Source organism: Fukomys damarensis, unplaced genomic scaffold, assembly GCF_012274545.1.
Source record: "Fukomys damarensis isolate Sample0158 unplaced genomic scaffold, DMR_v1.0_HiC HiC_scaffold_38, whole genome shotgun sequence".
Classification (NCBI taxonomy): Eukaryota; Metazoa; Chordata; class Mammalia; order Rodentia; family Bathyergidae; genus Fukomys; species Fukomys damarensis.
In genome coordinates this window covers 40,516,212-40,535,359 of record NW_022900950.1, presented here as the reverse complement: position 1 = coordinate 40,535,359, position 19,148 = coordinate 40,516,212, and the positions used below count along the sequence as shown (strand labels likewise).

Genomic DNA, 19,148 nt, shown 5'->3' with positions numbered 1-19,148 from the left:
TTTTTTTTTTTTTTTTTTTTTTTTTTTGAGGCAGAGACTCACTTTGTAATTCAGGCTGGCTCAAACTCATGTAGCCCAGGTTGGCCTTAAACATACAGTGATCCGCCTGCCTAAGCCTCCCAGTTGCTGGAATTACAAGTGTGAGCCACAGGCCTGGCTGCACTGGCTTCTTGGACCCACTTTCCTTTCATGATAACAAAGCAGTTTCATATAAACTCACCATTTTAACAATATTTTTACCTTGTAAAGCACTTAGAAAACGCCCAGAATTTTTCTCATATGCTCTGTTGCTTTAGAGCCAGCAGAGGGCAATGGGTTGCTGTTAATGAATAATTGTTTGAATCCTACAGTTATTTTTTTCCAGGCCTGTGTTTTTAAAATGAGGAAGAAGTGCCACCATCTCATAGGTAATTATTTCACTGAGATGTAAGCTTGCATGTAAATCTGGTTTTCCTAAGATCATCCAGATGTATTTCTTAGATATGCAACATTTGAATTTATGAAGCTACACAATTCATAGAGAGCAAGCTATTAGCTAGTATTGCAGAGACCTAAAAACTCATCAAATATAAATATAGATGATTAGTTAAAAATTATAGATGACTGAAGACTGGTGGGAGTGATGGACTAGATCATCTGTAAAGTCTCTGATTTTTACTGATTTTAGGACTCCTTCATTCAGCCAATAAATATTTCTTGAGCACTTGCCATGTGCCAGGCCAGGCACTATTTGTAGGCATTGAGATCTATTGGATAATTACTCACAGGTCTCTTTCTTATTCTACAAGAAATGAGAAAAATGTAGATTCAAGTGAAGGGAATTTTAAGGGCTGGGGCAGGGGAAGGCTGCAAGTCACAAGAGACTTCAAGGAGGAGGAGATGCATCAGCAGAGATTTGAAGGTGTTAGCTGTGGGACTCTGGGAAAAGATCAATACAGGCTGAGGGAGGAGCAAGCACACAGCTTCAGGGAAAGAGTGTTAGAAATTTGGAAGAGAGAAGCAGACTTTGTGATTGCACCCCAGGGAGCTGATGAGATGGCAGAGAGCTGTGCAAGGAGTTTAGTAAAAACAGGGATTGCAGGGATTTCAGCAGATAAGTTTCCTGGTGAGACCTGTGTTTTGAAAGGATCATTCTGGCTCCTGCATGCAGAATAGGCATTATGCAGGCAAGTGAGAAGTAGGGAGGAGGGTGAGGAGGCAACGTTCCTTTGTTCCTTCGTGTCCCCCTATCAGGAGAGCTCCAGAGGAAGTTGTGAGAAGTAGAAAGACTCCCATTTGTGAAGGCAGATTTGATTCAGGTTCAAGGAAAAGAGGGTTAGAAAGATGGAATTAGTTCCCTTCAGCCATGATGGAGGTGTGAGTGGGTCAGGATTGGAGATAGAACTGAGTTCAGCCGCTTTGAGATGTCTTTCACACATTCAAATGGAGGTGCTGAGTGGTAGTTAGATGAAAGAGTGTTTGGGGTGAAAGGTTGCTACTGGCTGTATAAACTGGGTATCACTGCATGTGGATGATATTTAACTCCATGTCCTGGATGACTGCTGTTTGCACCCAGGACACTTCAACATTAAAGTTGAAGGAGAGGAGAAGCAGTCAGCAAAGGGAACAGTGAAAGGTCAACCAATGAAGCAGCAGTAGGACTAAGTCTAATAATGTGTATGTAAATGGATTCATGAGTCTAATAATGCATTAGATGGATGGACTTGCTTATATGGAAACAGATAATTTATGGCAAAAGGTAGAAAGGCTGAGTATGTGGGCGCAGGTGCTGTGGAAATTCTCCTTTCTGATGGCTCCATTTTTCTTATGAAAAAAAAAAGTTCATCCATTGTCAGTGTGGATGGGGGAGTAGGTGTTAGAGACTTTTGAGGAGAGGAGCAGGTGTGAAACCATCAGCTAGAAGGGAAGTGAGGCCAAAGCGGTGTGGTGAGACTACCAGGTGACATTGGAGGTCCCCTTAAGGATCATGGTCACAAATGCAAAGTGTGACCAGGCAGCATTGTCCTGTTGAAATCCAATTTTTAAACACCTCTACCAAGAATTACTGTTTCCAGTAGCAAAACTAATTTGTTTAGATGTGATCTCTATTTCCAAATAATTTTTCATTAATGAATCACATATAGAGATAAATATGCAAATTTCTTCACTATCTCTCCTGTGGATGATGATAAATGGGAAATTGTAAAGAGGGAAAAGAAATAAGCTTTGATAATCCACCCAGGAAATCAAGAGAATCCTCCAGTTCTCTTGTCACAACTTTCAGCTCCAGTCCTTGGTCTGTCAGGACGAACCAGTTTTGGGCAGGATACAGTCCTCATGAAGGGGGAATGAATGTAAGGTTGAGGATCTCCCCCTGCGGAAGGGGAGATGACTTGCCAGCATGTCGCATGTTATGGTTTAGAGCCCAGCCATCCTTGGGCTGGTACCTGCTTTTGAGCCCAGAGGGCACACTAATTTGGATTCCTCTGAGGCAGCTGGTTGGTGCAGAAGGCACTCTGTTCTTACAGGAGGGTGGAGTTCCTGCTCTCTCTTTCAGATTTTAGGAGCTCTCTGGGTGTGTGGGCTCTGCGTCCCCCTGCTCTGCCTGTTGGCTTTGGGCCATAAAGTGGTGTAATCACTCTGGGATCCATTCTTGCCTTTCAGGGCTGGGGAGCTGAGTATCATCGCCAGGATGTCACGAGCACCCCCTGCTGGATTGAGATTCACCTTCACGGACCGCTGCAGTGGTTGGACAAAGTCCTGACTCAGATGGGCTCTCCACACAACCCCATTTCTTCAGTGTCTTAACAGCTGCGTCTGAAGCTGCATTTCTATAGAATAGATGCTGTTGCAGGCAGTTGCTTATATCATTTCAGATTTGCAACTAGCTCAAGTTTCTAAATACCTGTGTAAATACATATAATGTATATTGTTCGTTTTTTTACCACCTTTTGTTTTGTGCTACCTAGTTAATCTGGGGCCATCACAGAATGATTGGAAGAGCAGGGTTTTCAAGCCTATGCTGTTGTAAACCACTACTTTTGTGGGAGGAAATGAGTGAAAGCAGTGTAAATGATATGTGAAAGGTGTCGTTGGAGTCGAAGATACTCTAATTGGTGTGTCATATCCAGCATGTGTGGCCTAGCAGAAATGTGGAAACTGTCCACATTGCAAAAATCAGGTATTAGTAGCACTACAGAAAGTAATATTTTCACAGAAAACAAAACGATCAAACCCATACAGTTTAAATGATGTCACTTTTAGTGCTAATGGCAAGGCGGAGAAATCAGGCTTCTACAATGAATTATGTGAGGTAAACCACAGAAGCGTTATTTCTGAAGTTGAACTGTATACTATAGTTGAACTACTGTGATATTATCAATGGTACATTTAAAACTGTGAAGTGTCATGTTGTCTCAACCTACCACTGTAAAAGTGAGTCTAATAAGAGAAAATACATGTAAAAATAGAATGGAATGAGCTATAATACCAAATGATAAGGTCAGTTCAGAATTTAGTCCAAGAACCACCCAGGGAAGCTAGGTTGGATTATCAGAGAACCCTGCAGATTGTTGCAACTGTGCAGTGTTCAACACTAGGAATGAGTCCTGTTTAGGGAGGAAGCAGTGAGATAAAAGGGTTGGACAAAACATCACACACTTATTTTCACCTTCTCACGTTCCCACATTCAAGCTCTAGGGCTCCCCTAGGGTGCCACATTTTCCTGCCTTAGGTAAATAATAACTATTTACTGATTATTAAAACAATAATAAAGCTCTTGGGAAAATCTAGAGATATTGTTGGATCAAATTTATGAATTAATTAATGTCTGTATTGATTAAACTATCGACTGGTTAAATCCGGTAGCCTCTTAAAGCTAAACCCTCCTGAAATAGAGTGATAATAATTTCATACTTCCTCTAATTTGGGAGAAACAGTGGTACTGAATAGCAGCACATCTTTTGAAAGCATACATAATATTAAAAAGCTGTTCTGTTTTTCTTTGGATGATAAAGGGAAATCCCAGAAATTTCTAGGTACTTGCTGCCCACTAAACACTGCAATGCTTGAAAAGATATTTCACACCTTCTTAAAAATGTACAATTTAAGATGGAAGTTATGCTTCTGACAGTGCTTCAGTAATCCAAGAGGCTTCTTCATTTATACATCCTATGTAGAGTTAGTGCACATGTAGTTGTTTCTCGTCAAACTATACTCAAGTTAGAAAGGATCATGTGAAAAAGATACACGAGTGAGTTACTACTGTCACCTCTTGTACAGACTAGTTTTCACCAATAGAAACTTTCATATATATAGTAGAAAATAATGATTATTTTTTACATTAAAACTAGGCTGCCACTTCGTGTTTAGAAAAACCCACAGTTTACTGATTCATCAGCTGTGTACTGTGCACTTGTGAGTGCCAGGTACAATATTAGGTACCAGGAATCAGATGGAAATGAGATGGTCCCGGCATTCATGGAGCAGAGTCTAACAGTGAACTGTACTTGTCTTGTATAGATGTATTTCAGAACTTTGAAAACAAAACATGCAAAATTTCTTTTGCTTGAAAAGTGTCATTGATTTTTTTTTTCTTTTGGTACTGGGGATCAAACTCAGGACCTTGCACTTGCAAAGCAGGCACAGTGCCACTGAGCTAAATTCCCAGCTTCAAATGTCGTTGATTTTTAAGCATCTCAGTTTTAAAATTTTATTTCCCTTCTGTTCTGACTCCTTGGATAAATGCAACTTTTTGTCTCAGAGCTTTTACCCCCGTACTTGCTTTCTCACTTTCTAATAATTCCCTTCCTCCCCTTTTCTTGGAAAAGTCATTAACCTGGTGAGTCTCAAACGAGTACCATTCCATGTAAGTTTCAGGCTCACACAGCTTTTATTCCAGAGCCCAACAGCAGCTTGTTGGTCCTCTCCACAAGTTCTCAAACTCATCCTCTGAGAATCTTGCACCTTTATAAAATCAATCAGAGTCGTGGCTTCTAAATGACACTTTTTTTTATTACCTTCCTCTAATTTAGATTTTTTTTCTCATTAAATTTATTGGTACTTTTTAGGTATACAGTGGTTACATTCATCATTGGGATCTTGTAACTTTACATGACAGGTCTTGGTTCTCATTTTTAAATCACATTTAAAATAACAATGACAATTTAGAAAACACATATGTGTCATTGTAACTTTAAAACAATGAGAAAATTAGGCCGTGTGCCTGAATTATTTCTGTGAAAAATAAGTTATGAAATGTCATGTGGCATTATCAGCAATCATGTCCCACCAACCCCTGTGAAATCTGGAGACTTCAGAATTGATGGGAAGCAAATTCTCTGGTTCTCGTAAATAGCCATTCCCCGCCCCTCCGATCCTGGGAATTGAACCTAGGACTTCGTACATGCTAGGTGAGTGCTCGCCACTGAGCTATACTCCCAGCCCATCTGGACACATTTCAATCAGCTGTCTTTTTGTTTTGTTTTGTTTTTTGTCTTTTGCTGCTAAGAGTTCTCAAAGCTTGTAATGCAGTATTTGATTTCAGATTTCAAAGTGTGGTCATTTAGCATTCATTCCATGAGGTGGACAAGTTGAAAATTTAAATAGCAGCCTTTCACAGGAACACAAGCAAAGCGGACAGGGTAGGCCATTAAATGCATCAGCACTACTAACATGTTTCAGGTTGCTGTGCTGAGAATCATGGAACTGAAAGCAGCCACCTTTTGGCCTGCTCATAAGACTCAGAACATTGTTCATATTGTTTAAGCCAGTATTGTTTTTTTGAATATTAAAAAAATGAGATGTGAAAATTTTGTTTTATTTAGATGACATGTTGATAGCTGTTAGTGCTTTGCAACCAAAAAGATATCACTTTTTAAAACACACTTTTATGTTTTGCTTTGCTTCATTTTTTTTTTTTATTGAGTTTATTGGTACATTTAGGGATACAGTACAGTTACATTCATTGTTGGGATCATGTACCTTTACATGGCAAGTCTTGATTCTCATTTTTTTCCCCTTACCTCTGCCCTCCCTTCACCCCCTCCTCCCCTCCCCATCTACAATCACTTTATTTTCATCTTTTCATTCTCTCACATTTTTTTCTCTTCCCTTTTTGTTCTTCCCCTACGTATCACACCTTCCCTACACCTTTAGCTCCTTTCCTCCTATTTCTAAATGTCAGTAATCTTATTAGAATCTTATGCATTGTTGCAGAATATTCACACCAGGGAAACTATTTGGTATTTACACATGTGGGACTTATTTATTTCACTTAGGAGTATATCTTCAATATGTATCCATTTTCCTATGAATGAATCTATTCTCTCGCTCTTTATGGCTGAGTAATATTCCATTTTATAGAAAAACCACAACTTCTTTATCCAGTTTCCAACGGATGGGCAAATAGGTTGTTTCCAAGATTTAGCTATTACAAACTGTGCCGCTATAAACATGGGTGCACATACTTCTCTGTGATATGATTCTTTCAGTTCTCTTGGAAAGATACCCAACAGAGGGATGGCTGGGTCAAATGGAACCTCCAGTCCAAGCTCTTTGAGGTATCTCCATATTGATTTCCATAGTGGTTGCACTAGTCTGTACTCCCACCAACAATGGAGGAGGGTTCCTTTCTCCCCACAACCCCGCCAACATTTGTTATTGTGTGATTTCTTGATAGCAGCCATTCTTTGTGGGGTGAGGTGGAATCTTAGTGTTGTTTTCATCTGCATCTCTCGAATGACCAGTGATGTGGAACATTTTTTCATATATTTTCTTGCTGCTTTCACTTCTTTGTATGAGAAATGTCTGTTCGTTTCGGATGCCCATTTTTGGATCGGGTCTTTATATTTGGGGGGACTGATTGTTTTGAGTTCTTTATATATCCTTGATAATAGTCCTTTGTCTGAGGTATTGCTTTGCTTCATTTTTGAACTCATTATACATCAGGAAAAGTTGGCCAATTACCTAGCCTTTAGCATCCTCTTTTTATTATCTTCTAAGGATATGGATCTCCCATTACAGCAACAAGACATCAATAATAAAACCATTTTATAAATATCACTAGCTCCTTAAGCTCCTGCTTAACTTTGAATGTGCCTCAAATATTAGTTATGTATATTCAATAAAGCAAGCAAAATATAACATGCATTCCAAATTGTCTTCCCTGTTACAATTTAACAGCTGAACTGTACAAGGTTAGGTGATCCTGGCATATGTTAAAGATAAATTCAAATGAATGTAAAACACACCAACACAAAAGGAGAAACCCTATTTGAGTGAAGTAATGCTTTTGATGATAATAACCTTGGCTTCAGTTATCCTTCAAATGCACAGTTACACTGTATTCTGATTGTTTATAATAAAGAATACTGTACTGAGATGTGTTTTAGCTCATTTTTCCTACAAACTCCATAACAGAATTCACTGTATGTGGATCCACAGCTCCTCACCACAATCTCAAACCATTCTAATTTGAAAATAAAACATAAAAAAACATTCACGCTGTGGAGAAATTAAGTGGTGATTTTTGAGTTAAACATCTTGTAGAAATTTTAGAGACAATATACAAATGCTTCTTAATTTATAATGGGGTTGTATGTACCTCTATAAAATTCCTGTAAGTGGAAATTATAGTAAATAAAAATGCTTTTAGTACACTTGCCCTACCGAATATTCCACCTTAGCAACCCCGCAGAGTTGGCTGTTTTCCATTGTTGCCATGTGGCTGACTGGCACCTGCTGCTCATTGCCACTGCCCAACACTGCAAGACTACTGTGCTGAGTGGTATCACAGACCAGGGAAAAGAATACAATTAAAAATGCTAAGTATGGTTTCTACAGAATGCATATATTGCTTTTGTACCATCATGAAGTTGAAGAACTGTTAAGTTTAAAGATTCTAAGTCAAATTACTGGAAGTCAGAGACCATTTGTACATAGAAGCCTTTGTGGGCAGTAGCAGATACAAAGTGATATTGTAGTCTATAGGAATGATTTATTTTATTATCATAAATATCTGTACTATGCTATATATTGTCCATTAAAAAGGAGCTAAAAGAAAACTACTGTTGGGCCGGAGATTTAGGTCAGTGACATTGTCTCTGCCTCGCAAGCACAAGGTCCTGAGTTTGATCTCCAGTGTTGGGGAAATAAAAACCACTCAAGAAAACTAAATGAAGTCTAGGATAAATACGAACATATCTAACATTTAAATTCTTAATTCCCTTTAAATGTACTTCTAGTCTTCAAATACAGAAGGAAAAATATCTAATATTTCTAAGATAATTTAATTTTTAAAATTAACTTTGTCATTTTTAAAAAAAATGGATCCCTTTACTCAAGAGAAGTATTTTGTGAAACTCCAAAATATAAATGGTTGAAAGACAGGCTTTACAGGTTAGATGTTGGTGGAGATAATAAAACTTCTGGTTTAAGTTTCTGGAGGACTGGGGATGTACCTCAGTGGCTGTGCGCTTGCCTAGCATGTCCAAAGCTCTGGGTTCAACCCTCAGCACCAAGAAACGAGTTGATTATGGTGGTGGTGGGGAGAAGGCTAGAAAATTGTTTCTGGACCCAAGTGATATCCTCTTTGTCTCTTCACCCCCATGGCTCCTAAGCCTGTTCTTTCATGTAATACTTGGTTTTGGCATTTCAAACACTGATTCGTACACATTTTAAATATATCACAGTGTAGACATAAAATTCTATCTTTAACATTAGCTCATCTTACAGGAGGATTTTTCATTGCCATAGCAACTTCTACACATTCATTCATCTGACAGTTCTGATGTATCAGCAGGCACTATAGGTACAATGACAGCATTTCTGCCTTTAGACTATCAGGTTATGAAGCAAGATACATGAGTAAACCAATAAAGTCTGTTTATTATCACTTGTGGTAGGCTGCTGGAGAGAGGGGCAGTGGGAATGACATCTTCATCAGCCTCTAGATGGAACAGGGAAGGCTGAGCTAATGCAACTTGACTCCAATCAGCTCCTTTAGCAATCCATACCAGGTATGTCCACCACAGGTGAGATGCTCCCATAACAGTTTGTGCCCACTGACAGCCAGTTATCATTTCCTGTGCCACATCATTTATCTGTCCACCTCTAAGGGCAGAAATTATGTGTACTCATTTCAGCATTTTCCAGCTTTGTGTGGAATGGCATCTGGGATTCACCCTGTAAGGCAGAAATAGTATTTGTTTACAATTCTCTTTCAAAAATCTGTAAATAATTTAGTTTCTTCCCTTCCAAATAATGATTTCAAGTCTCTAATTGAATGTTAAGTGACCAGGAGCAGCTGGTGGGCATCAGAGAAACATGCTGGTGGTTCAGTTTGGAAACAGTTATTCAGTTTCCAGTAACTGCAAATCAATAACAAGATAGCTTTCAGTTAAAAGTGTTTTAATTCTGAGCACATATTTTCAAATATGAGTTTCAGTGAAGATTGGAAGCATAAAGAATTCTGATGTTGCATCATCACCTAGTTAACAAAAAGAATTCTGAAAGTTTACTTCTGCATTGCAACTGATGGCTCCATAATTTGCATGCACCTGATAAAAATATTTTGTACTGTCTAAGTATCGCTCTAGTAATATAATAAATACTAGGGTGAAATGGCATAAATAATGAAAAATTATATCATTTGGCTTTTTAGACAAAACTATTCATATCTGCCATGTGTTACTCACAGATAACGCTTGCAAGTGGCAGGGTACCTACCTCCTAATTTAGAAAGGAACACACCTAAACATTATCAGAATAACCCACTGGCATTAAGCACAATTTCAAGAATTCCAGGCATCGTGTAAAAAGTGTCTTGTTTATTTAATGTCATGATGGTTTATCCTTTCTTGTACATTTAGTCTCCAGGCTAAACACAGCATCATCTTACAATTCATTTGTTAACAGATGTTTTTCTTAACAATTATTTTTAAAAAGTTAAGTATAGCATCACACTCAGTGAATGTGAAGAGTGAGACTCACCTCAATATAAATATTTAAATGTTTAGATGGTCCCCAGTATACTATAGTTCAACTTGAGTTTTTGACTTTACAATGGAGAGAAAGCTGCAGCATTCAGGAAAACTTGGACGTGCAGTGTGATATGCATATGCAGACTAGCAGCTTGCAAAAGGGATGCTCTCCAGGGATGCTGAGTGGCCGCAGCCCCTATGCAGCCCCTTGATTATGAGGATAAACTACATGATACTCTATGCTACTATGTGGCTGGGATGTTTGGTAGGATAAGAATATCAAATGCATTTTTTAAACTTATTCTCAACTTAAAATGGGTGTGTAAGGACATAACTTCATTGTAAGTCAAGAAGCACCCACCTGTATATTAAAACATTTTTTTTTTTTTTTTTGGTACTGGGGATTGAACTTGGGACCTTGTGCTTGCAAGGCAGGTGGCAGAACCACTGAGCTAAATCCTCATCCCTAAAACAATTTTAATACAATGTTTAAAACACTTAATATTTATTTCTATACACCATTAAAATTAAATTGACAATCTTTCTAAGGGAGTAGCTATCCTCATCCCTAAAACAATTTTAATACAATGTTTAAAACACTTAATATTTATTTCTATACACCATTAAAATTAAATTGACAATCTTTCTAAGGGAGTTTGTGAAATTATAGATTATTATGAAACAGTTTTGTAAACAAAAGTTGGCAAAAATAATGCTGTTTGCCATGGTTTGTCATAAAAAAGAAATAGCTTAGTCTTAAAGAACTAGAGAGGCCACCTTAATTGTTGAAGAAATAGAAAAGAACTAAAAGGAGTAGAAAGAACTTAGGCGACACAGTGTCATCTATTGGCATTATAACACGTAAATAATTTATAATGGCTCCATGTAGAGGAGAGAGGTAGACACAGGCAGGATCTTGGAGGTCAAGATGCTACACACTAAACTAATGTAACAGCAGGCTTACAGTTCAGAGTGGCAGCACTTAGTGATATAGCAAGATCAGGCCAAGAAGAATTGGGAACACACCCAGGGGCTGGAGCCAAGTTCATTACACCAGTGGGCTGATGGGGAATTTCTCCACAGAGCAATCAGCCAGGAGCTGGCCGTGAACAGGGTTTATATGGGTCAAGGGAAAGGGGGTGGGGATATAGAAGCAAGGATTTATCATTAGTTCATTGGCTGAGGGAGTTACATTTAGTTTACATGATTTGATAGAAAAGCACACTGGACACAGACACTTCCTGAGAACAAAGGACAACAAAGGAGGACGTGTGTCAGGTGTGTGTGTGGTGGGTATGAGCTGGGGGAGGCTCTTTGTCAGGTCAGTTAGCCACAGAAGAAAACTTTTTTGCTCAGAAATCCTTTTCTGGCTCACGGAGACTTCTGGATAACAGATTCTTAAATCCACAATGACAAATCAAAGCAGTTCTAAGTTAAAAAGCGACAGTGTTACCAACTATTACAGAATCCCTTTGGTTCTCCCTGCATCATGCTACCAGGGGTGTTATGAGTAGCTTTAGAGTATTTTGTTGGGAGACATCTCTCAGTTTGGGAGTTTGAGACTCAGAATTGTCTCACTTCACACAGGTTTCTTGCTGTGTTGGCTGGAATTTACAATCCTCGAGCAAAGAGCAGAGGACATAGGATGTATAATACAGATTGCATGCACTTTAATATTGGGGCAGATACTTCTTTGGTTCAAAGAGTATGCAGTCAATTCTTTTACATTCAGTTAAAAATTATGTTAGCATAAAATTTAGTTGGTTGGTTGTTTATATTGGCCAAATTTTTCTGATAAAAGAAGCAAGAGATTCCAAGTAGTACCAGTTTGAAACCTGATGAGATTGAGATTCTCTCACCCTTACCACTCGAAGACTTGTATTACTTTCCTACTGCTGCTGAAAACAAAACAAAACAAAATCCACCAACAGTAGCACAAATGTAGTGGCTTAAAATAACATTCTTTTACATTTCTGGAGGCCTGAAATCTAAAGTCAGTCTCACAGGACTGTTGGTGTTGGTGTGGCTGGTTCTTTCTGGAGACTCTAACAGAGAACCCATTTTCTAACGTGTAGATTCTGGAGGGTGCCTGTGTTTCCTTGGCTGGTGACTGCTTTCTCAAATCTCTTCAACTAACTTACTGCTTCTCTCATCACATCTACTTCCTTTTCTTGGTCAGTATCCTCTGCCAAGTCCCTTTCTCCGTGAAAGGTAACATCTTCCAGTTCTAGGAGTTACTATGCAGATATCCTTGGGGACAGAATTCAGTCTACCATAGAATCATTGATTTAATTTACCTTGATCCCAGGTAAAAGCCATTATCGAAGATAAAATTATTACTAGCTCGTGTCCATTACTTTTAATATAGAACCTTCTCATAGGTGTCTGCTGCCCAATAAACCAAGGTTTTGGACCCATTTACTGAGTGACTGGTAGGTTTACTTCAGTGCCCTCCAAGGAACCACTCATCCCAGTATTAATGACCATCCAAGTGAAGGTAGCTCAGCTACATGACCTGCTTCAACTCACCAGTAGTAAGTTAGTGTCGTGCAACAGAAATCCAGTAAGTGCTTGCATATGGGGCTTGTGCTACAGCAGACCTCTGTGCTGGCAGCTTGGACTACACTATGGAGTAAAGAGATGTTTGTGGGCAGAGGCCTTGGAAAAGGGCCCAGCAAACACCACAAAGGGCCCAAGAGTAAATAGTTTTGGCTTTGTGGGCCATGTGGTCTCTGTGCTTTTCTCAACCACTCCCTTATTCCCTGGTAGTACAAAAGGAGCCATAAATAACAAGCAAATGAATGTGGTTATGTTTCAATAAATCTTTATGGATGCTGCAATTCAAATTTCGTATGATTTTCACATATTACAAAGTAGTTTCTTTTTTTACTCAACTATCTAAAAATGTAAAACTTATTTTCCAAGAATTAAAAACATAAAAACCACTGCTCATGGAAGTACAAAAAATAACCATGGGTCAGATTTGCCTAAGGGCCTTTGGTTTCCCACATCTGGCTCTGGGGGATGAGGGCCACCTGGCTATTTTCCAGTCATGGCCACCCCCGCACCCCCGAATGCAACCTCACTAGACACCATGGACAAGATTACCAGAAGCCTCAGTAGTGCTCAGCCAACCTCTAATGTTATGGACAACAACAACAACAACAACAACAGCACTGCCAAGGTTATTTTAAGCCACTGTGCTCTGGGGTGATGTTAGATGAATGAAACGAGTTGAGTACTCAGGTGTCTGGAATACTGACGAAACTTTGCCTTTTGTCCACCAAGAGATCTCAGGTAAAAACAGCTTGTCACAAAATACAGGCAAGCCTCTTTCAAAGTACCCACAAGCTGGGCTCAGTAGTCTGTAATCCTCGCCATGAAGAAGGCTGAGGCAGAAATATTGCTGAAGCACAGAAGTTCAGGGCTAGGCTGGGCAACACAGCAAGACCTCATCTCTTAAAAATTAAAAAGTTACACTGGTTTTCATCAGTGTCCTAGTTTAATCTGCTATGCCTGTATAAACTATTTGAGATCTCTGTTTGGAATTCCTGATTTTCTCGCCCTGATCATGTAGGAGGCTGGCCATTTTGGTTGCTCGAATTAAACCCATCAATTCATGCCTCCTGTTACTAACATCAGTGGTGAGTTACTGCATTTCCCAGCAAGGGGACTATGTAGGCAGTGGGAACAATGACGGTCTCACGACCCTGCTGCTCCTGCCACTGCTACACTTGTCACAGTCACTATAACAGTCTTCGCATCTGCCCTTTGGCACATGGCTAGCGGGACATACTCAGGGGCTGGTGCTCTGCTGAAAGCACTGACTACACCTCCAATGTGAGCTTCTCAGAGTTAATACTGTGTTCTTGTTGCTGTTCAGAATGGGCTGTGCCTATCCTAGGGAGGGGCCACGGATAACAAAGCAGGAAGGATCCAGGGGAGTAGGATGTTGGATAGACTTTCTGCCCTCATTTAAAGACAGCAACTGTCTGGTACTTGGGAGCTAAGGGCAATCTTCATTGTATGTTGTTGGCACTAAAGAGGCAAGCAAGAAATATAAGAGTCATAGGAAACAACACAGTAACTTATCATTTGGGCATCAAAGAGAAGCTGGGGTATCAGCTAGGAAAGGCATACGTGCTTCCCCTTGGACAGTGTTACGGCTTGTTTCTAGATGTGCCCCTAAAGTCTCGTGAAATCTTAGAAGGGGCTTTTTTTAGAGGTGGCTGAATCTAGAGTGTGTGATTGATTCATGGTGCAATGAGATAAGAGGCTGTTAAATTCTCTTGTTGCTTTTGCTGTTTTCTGGCACCATGAACTGTTGCCCCTCTGCCATGTGCCAACCTGTCTTGGAGCCAGCTGATTATGGACTGAAACCTCTACAAGCTGAGCTAAATAAACCTTTCCTCTTTTAACTTTGGGTGTCAAGTATTTGTCTGAGAAATGAGAAAAGTAACTAAGACAGACAAATGTTCCCCTGGCTGCAAATGTCCACTAACTAGCACATTACAGACAGGCAGGATGTCACCTGTATGATGGATGATACTTAGGAAAGGCAAGCTTTGTGAGTATAATAGGATCTTGGAAACAACGGTCTCTGAGTACTGTCCTGGTGAAAGCAAACTTGAATTTCCATCCTAGCTTCAATTTTAGAAGATCTTTAAGAAAATATCAGTTTCTCTAATCCCTAGGTTCCCTCATTTTCTGAAAGGAAACAAGTTACACTCACCAGCTCTCACAGGTTTCAGCAGATGATTCTAATCATGATGGTGAAGGGCTAGTGTATACATGCAGCCTAATATAATATTATCCTCATAAATGGAAATATATTTTGTACAAATATTTAATATTAATATATGAATCATATATCCTGCTTATTCGATTTTCAAAGACAACCAATATAAAATCATATTAGTGTTGACTGTAGTCTCCAATTTGAGAATGGTAAATCATATAAGATGTAGTTTAAAAACAAACAGAAGATCCCATCATCATAATTTATCTCCTGGTTGTTTTCCTCTACTGTTTTAGTTTTCTCATTGGATATACTCTTGTGTCTTAAGTCCAAATTACAAATAGCTTGTAAAAATTGGCCATCCGTGCTTACAGTATACATCTCAAGCTCAACAGAAAAGCTCCATGCTAAAAAGCTCCAAGCTCATGATAAACTAGAGATATTTATAGCTAAATGGATGGACCTTGAGACCATACTCTTAAATGAAGTAACTAGGATACACATATGTAAACACTGAATTGTTTCTCTGGTGTGAGAAAATGAAAGTGTAAATGAGAACCAAAATATATAAGTGATATTGTGAAATAGGAAGAAAAGGCTCAAAGGGGAAAGGGAATTAGGGAGAGGGGCAGGGGAAAAGAAAGAAGGGGAAAATGAGAAAAGGAAAAATGGAAACAAAGTTTTTGTAAATAGGGAGAGATGGAGGGGTAAAAGCAAGGGAAGAGGAATAGGAAAAAATAAGAACCAAGATATATCATGCACAGGTACAAGTTCCCAATAATGAATACAATTATAATGTATACCTAAAATGTACCAATAAACTTAATGAAAAAAAATTTATAAAGTGGGAGTGGTGGTAGATGCCTATAATACTAGCTTATTCAGGAGGCTGAGGCAGGAGGATTACAAGTTCAAGGCCCACCTGGACAAGTTAGCAGTATGCTATTTCAAAATTTGATAAATAGATCTGACTAGGGTTGTATCTCAGTGGTAGAATGCTTACCCTGAGTTCAATCCCCAGTACTGGGTGGGGGCGACCTAATCTCCAGTGCTTTAGAATAATAAAAATGACTATCTAGGGTGGAGTACTATATGTTTAAGGGTAATAGCCCATCTCTTGCCTGGAAGGTGAGATCATTCACCTAATTATTAAATGTCAAATATTTTCATTAAAATTTTAAGAGCATTTATTGATGTTGAACAATCAAAGCAGTACTTAAATCAGGTGTTTTTCTACGTGAGGCGGGTCTGCTACACAAAGAGTTCAACTCATTCTCAAATAACTGCTATCTGAACACAAGTTCCAATGTGTCATGAGTACAATGTTCACTTTCTGTCTATGCATTTGTGTTATTATAGTCATTCTTTTAACTGAAGTTAGAAACTGAAGGGGTAATAATGATTTCCATGCCAATTAGTTTTGCAAAAGCATTTAGGACTATTTGTCAAGATCTTTGTTAACTATATTTTCTAATTCTAGAAAGGAAACAGGAAATTATCAATCAGTGATAATTCCAAAGATACTAATTGAGACCTTTTAAAATAAGTCTGGAAACACAGGAGCCAGAAAGAAATGTGTGACATATTGAAAAATGTAAAAATTTAAAGCTTATATGACAAAATATGCAATAAAAATGTAAACAGTCACATTTCACTTTTGGAAAAAATGTATAAAAATGAGAAAGGATTCGTTTTCAGAAGGTTAATCAAGCTTGTGCATGCTGAGAAGGAAATGGGAACCCAATGGAAAGTGAGCAAAAGCTAGTACTAGACACAGAAGAGCAAATCTAAACAGTCAACAAGTATATAAAAAGATTTGTCTATTACTGTAGAAAATGCTAATACACATGACAATTAGTGGTACATATTCATCAGAAAGGGAAGAGTGAAGCAGAGCACAAACTCCTGTTGGCAAAAATATGAGGAATATCCCCCACAAAGATGTGCAGTGTGATAGCTCATTTGGGAGGAAGGAATGGAACCATCTCGTTTAAAGGAAATACACACACATACCCTTCCATCTAGCACTATTATTTCTTTTAAATTTTTATTGGTACATGTTTGCAGTACATAATGATTACATTTATTGTGAGGAGTTGGTACTTGCACATAACACAACTTAATTCTTTACTTTCCCTTCCGCTGCTCTCCCTCCTCCCTCCCTCCCTAAGCCGCCTTACCAATGGCAAAGAGAGTCTGACCCAAGGCCATGAAGCCACCAATAGGCACAGGTAGGAACACACAAGGATGTCCGCTGCATGATCATTCGCAGGGGCAGCAATGGGATGACTGAACAATGCTGGCACACACACAACATGAGACGCTCTGCAGCCATCTAACGGGAGACAAGAGAGCCACAGGAGAGGCTTGCAGGGACTGCTACGTGGTGGTACATGCCCCATGGTGCATACAAAAGCAATACACTGGCTGAGTAGTATTCCATTTCATAGAAAAACCACATCTTCTTTATCCAGTTTCCAACTGATGAGCAAATGGGCTACTACTCAGCCATAAAGAATGAGAAATTAGATTCATTCATAGGAAAATGGATACGTATTGAGGATATACTCCTAAGTGAAATAAATAAGCCACACATGTGTAAATACCAAATAGTTTCTCTGGTGTGAAAAACTACAATAGTACATAAGATCCTAATGAGGTAATGGACAATGTGAACTAGGAAGAAAAGGGCTAAAAGTGTAGGGAAAGTGGGAAGGGTAGAGGAAAGGGAATAAGGGAAAAGAAAAAAATATGAGAAAGTGAAGAAACGGAAATAAAATGTTTGTAAATGGGGAGGGGAGGGGGGGTGAAGGAAGGGCAGGGGTAAGGGGAAAAAATGAGAATCAAGACCTGTCATGTAAAGGTACAAGATCCCAATGACAAGTGTAACTGTACTGTATACCTAAAATGTACCAATAAACTCAATGAGAGAAAAAGCAATACCCTGATGGTTGTGTTAATGTAGCCACATTTTTATGAAGCAAACCAATTCTAAATATGTATGTGTGTGCTTGCATGTGTGTAGACATATATATTTGTGTTTTATTACATAAACATGGAAAATATATATTGGCTTATAACAAAGTTTAGCTAGAAACTGGACAGTACATCGAAGACAAAAAAAAGAAACAAAAAGTGGGGGAATTTACATTATCTATAATATGATCATACTGGTGAATTAAATGTAGTAAAAGTATATTTGCATGCATGCACGAATTTTTATTTAAAAAATTTAACTGGTTAGTGTTTATTGAAATGTGTATTGTGAGAAACCAGGCACTTGAAAGTGCTAGTTCTTACTGCAGCGACAACACAGGGCCAGGGATTTAGCTCAGTGGGTTTACCCCCTGCCTCTCCTGCCTTGCAAGTGCAAGGTTGGGAAAACTGTAGCAACAACACACTACTGGGAAAAGAACCTCATGTTTGGAGACAGAAGATTTAGGTTCAGATCTTAGCTTTTTCTAACAGCAGAATAACCTGTCCTCTAAGTCATTTTTTATTCCAAATTCCTTCATTCAAAAATGGTTGGTAATATTTGTTTTGTCATGAAGGAATTAGCACATATGAAAGTGCTTTCTAAAGTAACATAATTAGAGTTAATTTAAATAAAATTTATCTTTTAATGCATTCCCAAAACCAAAGCTTAATTTGTACAAAAGCTTTATTCTTAGAGCACACCTGTGGCCAGGATGCAAGGTGCATGGGCCAATTACACTAGCATGTGAATAGTGTTTGCAACCGTGTGTAGGAAGAAAGCTGGACTCACAGGGCTTACTTCCAATAGCTCCACAAGCCTGAGCAGGTAATGGAACCACTGTCAGCCTTCTATTTATAAAATAATAACAGCATAGGCATTATAGGATTCTTCTGGAGGACACCTAGATATACAAGCTCATTTTGAAAACTGTAAATTGCTAGAAAACTGATATATGTTCTTGTTGCCTTTATAATACTTTTTTTTGTATATGCACCTTCAATAGAGAAGTAATGCATACATTTTGGACCTCAGCTTGGATGGTAAGAAACTCCAGGACATAAATTTCATTATAAATAAGTACCACGTATATGTATATAAATGAACAAAAGATAACAAAAGGGAAGAGATCTTAAAAAAGAAACCTTAGTACATGAAAAATCATTTACTGATGCACTGATTCAAAAGTTTTTATTTAAAAGTTTCAAATTTTAAAAGGTTCAAATACTAATAAAAACATTTTTCTTTCTGTAAACCCAACTAACAAAAGATAAATAATTATAAGGACAAGATATTTACCACTCTCAATTTCTAATGAGATTTTTTTTCTCGTTCCAGGGATTGAACTCGAGCCCTTGATTTTGCGAGGTAGGCACCAGAACTACGGATCTAAATCCGTGGCCCAAATGAAATATTTTTTGAAAAGACCATATGTGCACAGTAAAAAAAAAAAAAAAAAAAAAAAAAAAAAAAAAAG

The 19,148-nt window shown here is 38.5% G+C and overlaps 1 protein-coding gene across 2 annotated transcripts in view; it reads left to right on the top strand.

Annotated features, from left to right (window-relative positions):
• Smad9 (SMAD family member 9) overlaps positions 1–4,577 on the top strand; it is a 27,225-nt gene extending 22,648 nt beyond the window's left edge. For both annotated transcript variants that reach the window (XM_010635227.2, XM_010635226.2), the window contains one exon: positions 2,644–4,577. In XM_010635227.2, the coding sequence (XP_010633529.1) occupies positions 2,644–2,787 (144 nt within the window). In that variant the 3' untranslated portion in view covers positions 2,788–4,577. The remainder of the gene's footprint in view (positions 1–2,643) is intronic.
• The last annotated feature ends 14,571 nt before the right edge of the window (positions 4,578–19,148 follow it).